Source organism: Egretta garzetta, unplaced genomic scaffold (assembly GCF_000687185.1).
Source record: "Egretta garzetta isolate BGI_Z169 unplaced genomic scaffold, ASM68718v1 scaffold326, whole genome shotgun sequence".
NCBI classification, from domain to species: Eukaryota; Metazoa; Chordata; class Aves; order Pelecaniformes; family Ardeidae; genus Egretta; species Egretta garzetta.
In genome coordinates, this window is record NW_009260026.1 from 2,647,764 (window position 1) to 2,654,448 (window position 6,685).

At 44.4% G+C, this 6,685-nt stretch overlaps 1 protein-coding gene across 1 annotated transcript in view; it reads left to right on the forward strand.

Moving 5' to 3' along the window:
* ADCY5 (adenylate cyclase 5) overlaps positions 1-6,409 on the forward strand; it is a gene marked incomplete at its 5' end in the record, with an annotated part of 223,594 nt that extends 217,185 nt beyond the window's left edge. Inside the window, 5 exons of the mRNA XM_009640836.2 lie at positions 632-764; positions 2,942-3,205; positions 3,555-3,759; positions 4,573-4,697; positions 6,175-6,409. Of these exons, the coding sequence (XP_009639131.2) occupies positions 632-764; positions 2,942-3,205; positions 3,555-3,759; positions 4,573-4,697; positions 6,175-6,303 (856 nt within the window). The remainder of the gene's footprint in view (positions 1-631; positions 765-2,941; positions 3,206-3,554; positions 3,760-4,572; positions 4,698-6,174) is intronic.
* Positions 6,410-6,685: the final 276 nt, after the last annotated feature.

Sequence of the window (6,685 nt, forward strand, 5' to 3'; positions counted from 1 at the left end):
TCCTTGTGGGACTTACGTCAACTCGCTTTATAGAGCACCTTGTAGAACTTACTTCTAATTACAAGCCAAAGGTTTTATCAAAATAGTATTTCCATACTGTATAACTCTGTGGTTCCGATTTAACAGTTCTTGTTTGCTTGCTTGTCAGAAGGAATGGGAATGTGTCTTAGTGCTCTTTTCAACTTACAGGATACTTTGAAAACAAAGGCCGTTAAGAAGTGACTAATTAAAGAAGCAGTAAGTGTAGAACAGTTCCAGGCTTAGGAGGCTGGGGAAGCCAGTGCAGGAGACGCAGTGAATACAGTCTGAAGCGCTGTCAGCATTTCGGTTTTGCCAAGCATAGTGGTGGCCAAGCATGTATGGCCATTCTCTAAAAAATGCCTTTTTAAAGAATTTGGATTAAATTTCAAAATTCAAAGTCCTGCTTTAGAACCCAGCACCTATGAGCCAAAGTTCTCAGCTCTTTGCAGGTATTGTTTATCCCTTTACCAACACATGCTTTGAGGGGAAAGAAAAAAAGCCTTTTCTGCAGAGGCTGGTTAGCCTTCAAGTGGGAACCGGGGAGTGTGGCTAAACGGTGTTCCTCCACACTGAGACTAACTGGGAAATCCTGCTCCTTTGTTGGCTGCAGCTCTCCAGCAATGACACGAGTTGCGCTGAAGATTGTGACCCCTGTCATCATTACCGTCTTTGTCCTGGCCCTGTATTTGCATGCCCAGCAAGTGGAATCCACTGCAAGGCTTGATTTCCTCTGGAAACTCCAGGTTAGTAGGTGTTTGCTGTGTTGGAGGAATACACATAGTCGTTGGTGTTAATATAAAACTACTGAGCTACTCATTATCAAGTTGAGGAGTGTTATGAAGTGCCTTTGAATTTAATCTGGATCTCACATGTAACTGGGCATACTAATAGTGCTCTGCTCTTCTTTGGTACTTTGCATACTCAGTGCTTCTCATTGTGGTTACTTACTTTAACCCCTTGTTTCCTTGTAAATGCTCTTTGCATAGTCCCCCCCAGTAAAGGGTTGTAGATCTGAAGACTGAGGTTAATGGATTTGGGCAACTGAGCCTGTCACTGTAGCAGGAACCTGTAATGTAGCATGATTTGTAAATATAAGAAGCTCATATTCACTGCTGAATTGTTTCCCAGTGTTCAGTGAGTTTAGTTTGCTGTGTTTGAGGGTTTGAAAAATTCACACTTGTGTTTCCATTCGCTTTTTTGTTAAGCAGTGGGAACTGGCTTGATATCCAGCCTTCATTAGCCCCTAGGCAGCAGTACTGGATAACCAACACACTGCAGATAACGCCACGCTGTGCTCCTGTCACTGGCATCAGTGTTAATGTTTCCATTACTTGTGCCCATGAGTGATTTTGGGTCATCGTATGTGATTCTCAAACAAGCAGGACAGGTCTCAGCTTTGCCCAGGACTCATAGCTGGGGGACTGCAGGACTGCAGGTTTTGTAGAGGTTTTATTACCTTCTGGATGGCAGGACATCATTCTAATAATAGGTCTCAGTGGTCTGAGTAGGAGGCACTGAGGAAGCACTAATTAATTAAAGCTCCTTGGGAAGCAGATAAACATTGTAACCCTGATTTATAAATGGTAAAACAATGGAAGGGGTGAGCTGACTTGCCTGTTCCAGGTCTGGGCTCAGCTGGCTGAAACATTTGTTTCCCCAGGCAGAGCCAAGCGTTTTCCTTGTTCTGCCCAGGCATATCACCTTCTAAAGGATCCTTCCTTGTTTAACTTCATTTCTAGTTTCAAATGTCCTGTTTCAGAAATGAGCACCCACAAGCAAAGTCATAAATGCTTTGCAAGTATCGCTTGTGCCTTTACCAACATGTACTTAGGGGATGTGGGGAGGTTGTCCCTTCTCCCCTCACCAAGTGAGGGCTGGAGGGTATGGCTGAGCTGTGTTCGTCCACAGCAAGGCCCAATGTGCCAGGGATGTCTTTCCTTTTATTGGCTCCAGCTCTCCAGCAATGACAAAAGTCATTGGAAAAAAAGATTTGAAGAAGACCCATTTCAAAGGGCTGTAGGTTTTGCGTGGTGCCTCTGCTGAAGCAGGGGGTGCTGTACACAGGAAAGCTCTTTGGGGCTCCCGTAAGCCAAACCGCCCTGTGCAACCACTGTCTCAGCTGCACCTTCCCCAGTCCTTGCCTGACCCTGTTTTTTCCTTTGCTCATAAATATTTAAAAAGGCAAAAAGTAAAACACGGGGGAAATACTGCTGCCATCAGGTAATGGGGGAGAGAGAGGTGATCGGTACAGACACCTCTGTACCTTCAGCTACAAACCAGAAGCAATGAATTGAGGTAATGCTGGTACCGTGCAAGTCTGCAAAGAGAAGTCAAATCTGGTTCTGATGTCTGATTAATTTAGTGAATTCTAAATGCTTGTGTTATTTTAGTCACCTAGGCCTCGGTACATCCTAGGTGTCCTAGGTACATCCTAGGTACATCCTTCCTGAAGGTCTGGTCCTTTTATTTAGTTACATGAGCATCTGGGAGGTGCAGGGAGAAGATTATAATTCAGTGCCACTCATGCAGACTTTAGCAATGAGGAGCTGTCTTTGTCTCCCTGAAACCTGTTGCATTTGACTGGGAAAGCCAAATGTGTGTTTTCATGGATGGTAGGGTGGTGGTGGAGTTCCCCAAAAGGAACAGACCTTGTACAGGTCACCCAATTCCAGGCCCAGAAATATAACATTGGATTTTGATTTTATTCTGTGCCTGCTTTTACATACACATGTGCACACAGAGATGGACCATCTTCCACTGCAAAACACAGTTTTGCATCTCTCTCTGGTTCTGCCCTCCTTTGCAGTTTCCCCCTTTCTTGTTTCTGTCCTCCCTGCAAATTCATTTTCAGCTTTTTTATCCCTCCCCAGAGCGGTTACCAAAAGAGTAAGCACATCGCTGTCTCTCCCTCCTAAACTAGGCCACTGAAGAGAAAGAAGAAATGGAGGAGCTGCAGGCCTACAACAGACGCCTCCTCCACAACATTTTGCCGAAGGATGTGGCAGCCCATTTCTTGGCTCAGGAGCGGCGAAATGATGAACTGTACTACCAGTCCTGTGAGTGCGTGGCTGTCATGTTCGCCTCCATAAGCAACTTCTCAGAGTTTTACGTGGAGCTTGAAGCCAACAACGAAGGGGTGGAGTGTCTGAGACTGCTCAACGAGATCATTGCTGATTTTGATGAAGTAAGTCACAGAAAATCTGGGTGGACAGAGTGAACTGAATCAATGAGTTTAGTTGGGCTTTGCTGAGATCCTGAAGGAAGGTGGCTTATTGAATCCTCATGCCATGGTTCATTTCTCCTCGCTCTAGAAGTCTAATAAGTTCTTTTTACTTCTTCTTCACATTAATATCCCTTCTATTCCCTTGTCACTCCTCCAAATATCTAATTCCCTTTCTTCCTATACTTTGAGTAGTGGAGACTCTGTCCAGTACTTTGTAGTGCTTGTACCAGGGGAGGACACATGGCAAGGACATTACCAGCTTGTATGTGTTTGTCAAGGTTTATTTGCTTCTTTTCCTCTTGTGAAACAGATAATAAGTGAAGACCAATTTCGGCAGCTGGAGAAGATCAAGACCATAGGCAGTACATATATGGCTGCATCGGGCCTCAACGATTCCACTTATGACAAGGAAGGGAAGACGCATATCAAAGCTCTGGCCGATTTTGCCATGAGGTTAATGGACCAAATGAAATACATTAATGAACATTCATTCAACAACTTCCAGATGAAGATAGGTAATGTCACTGTGATTACAGGACTAAGTATAGGTAGTCATCATTCTGAGCTGAGGATTTTATGGAGAGTAAAAACCACAGATGTTACCTTAGCTGTACAGTGATGTTAATTGTCTTGTGCCTGGTGACCACTTTGGCCTCTCTGAAACATCAGAGCAGGTTTTACAGGGTAGCAGCATTATTGCTGAAGCTCCTCAGAGAATTAGGAGCAGATGGGCAGCCAACCTTGGTGCAGAGAAGCTCTTACCAAAGCATGGTCTCACATGGTGGTTGAGCTTGAGCTCATTTTGCCTGTGATGTGCTCCTTGCCCACACCTGCTGTGGTCCCCAGCTCTGCCATTCTTGGACATTAAATTGTGTTTCAAGTCAAGGAATAAAGAGACAGAAAAGGAGAAGGAGAAGAAATGTGAGGATGTCAAGTGTGGTATTTGCTCTGGAAGGCCACCAGGCTGCTGCCTCACAGGCGCTCAGCATTGCAGCAGCTGTGTTCTGACTTCCAAGTGAGCACTTTGCTTGGCAGCTGGATGGCAAATAAACCTTATCCTGTTATATGGTACTGGAAAGTAGCTCTGGATGGGGCAGATCCAGCTCGTGTTGCCAGTCAGACAGGCGTAATGGATGAAACAAGCCAACTTTTCTTTAAAAGTTTCTTTCCCCACAGTTTGGCTGTAGCTTTACATGTCAGGGTGAAGCACAGCTAGAACCAATGAACCTCAGGATGGCTTTTAATGTCTGAAAAATAACTTGCCTCAAGCTTCATGTGGTTCACACATGATGGATCTGAGCATTGTGGGATTTCTTCTCTCCTTCCAGGCCTCAATATTGGCCCTGTCGTAGCTGGGGTGATAGGAGCACGCAAGCCCCAGTACGACATATGGGGCAACACGGTGAATGTAGCCAGCCGAATGGACAGTACAGGTGTGCCTGACAGGATTCAGGTAAGAAATTCACTGGAAAACTTACATTGCCAGCCCTGTATCACTTAGGGGGTTTGCAACTTAGTTAGAATTGGAATTTTGGTTTAATTTTATTCCTTTATGCCATACATTCACTTACACCGTACTGAAAGAAAAGCCAGCTGGGGAATGCTAGTGGTACCATCAAGTTTTGCCTTTTAATCTTGAACGACTTTGCAACCTCTGGTCAAAAACTTGCCGTTTAGTTCTGGGTGGAAGCGTTGAGCTGCAATCCCTTCCCCGAGTGCCTCATGGGCACTATGGCACAGCCCTGCTGCGATGCTTGCTCACTCCTGCTGCCGGCTTTGCTCTTCGGCTACGTACAACTGTCAGTTGTTTTATTTTCCAAGGGCTTGATTCAGATACGTATTTCTGTAATTCACTTCCCTGTTCACAGTGCCGCATGTGTTGTGAGGCAAGGATCCAGGCACCAGCGGGATGGGGATACACAGAACTAGAGAAAGAGGAGGGTTTAAGGGTTAATGGAAACTCTCTTGCAATCAAACTTCTCCTCGGCCTTCAGGCAGCGACCTTTGCAGTGATTCAATTCCACTGTCCTGCTTTCACTGAGCCAATGTCCACAGCAATCCTTGGGAAAGTACTGAAAGGACGTAAAAATAGTTAAACTGATGTAAAACCCAAGAGGGGAAGCCATGCTGTTTCTTTCCAATTAAGCTGTCAGTTAACTGGATAAATATTTATCCAACATCCTTTAAACTTTCCTACGAGATGGTCCATGAACAACTTTCATTCTAGTTAAGCAAATCAGCACAGGGATGTTACAGCAGTAGGAAGCCAGAAATGGAAATAGTTAAAGCCGCCTGGAAAAGGGTGAGAAAATACGTTGCAGTAAATAAATATCTCAGGAAGCCTGGCCTTTAAACGTCTGCTATTTTACAGCACAAGTGGTTATTTCTGAATGGCATCTGCGGAGAGAATTTGGATGCTGGCTGGCTTAGTCCATTCGTTCAGTCTTTCTAATTGTCCGCTCCCTTCTCCTTCATAAAAACAAACCCCTGAATGATTCCTCCTAAATTGTACATCCGCTGTGGAATTTCTAAGTCCATTTTTGAAGACTTTTAAAATATGTTTAACCTGTTTTCCAACTACCACTCCAGTGAAATAGTGAATGCATCAGAGTAGACTGAACTGCCAGGTGTATTTTTAAAAATGTGACTTGTTTCTTCTTATCCTGTGACCTCCTTGAAGAATGTGGTTTCCCCCCAGTTGTGTACCTTGTGTGACTTCTGTAGTGTCTCAGTTTCTAAGGATTGTGTGTGTGTTCTGCAACTATTGCCAACATTTTAGTTAGTGATCAACATGCAAAAGCCGACTGACTTAGAAACAAAATAGTTGAACCTCCTTTACTTTAGTTTTGCCCATGGATTACTCGAAAGGCAAATGAAAAGGCCGTGCGGAAGGCATGACAAGCATCTGCCTACTCTTTTTTCTTCTGCAGGTAACCACAGATATGTACCAGGTTTTAGCAGCCAACAACTATCAGCTGGAATATCGAGGGGTCATTAAGGTCAAGGGCAAAGGAGAAATGACCACCTACTTTCTAAATGAAGGGCCTCCGATTAGTTAGCACCGATTGCAGCATCGCGCAAAGATGGCATTTGCATTACACAAGATTGTGAATCGGAGAAGAATCACTTTTTGGCAGTGAAGCTGAAAAAGCAGCACAGCTGAGATTTCACACCGTGACTCTAGAGCTGGTGTCAGCAAGCTCTTTGGCCACCCATCATGAGAGGCAATCGAAAGGAACCACCTTGGAGTTGTTCCCGGCTGAGTGCTAAGTCGACCAAAGATGTGTACTACAGAGTTCACAGATAAGACATGAATTTGGAATTTTTGAAAAAGGCTGCTACCACAGGATGATATAAGAAGCTATTTAAGTATTTATTGACGCAACACAACATTTACTTGGTTGAAGGAATGTATGATTCACTACAAAGCATTATTTTGGA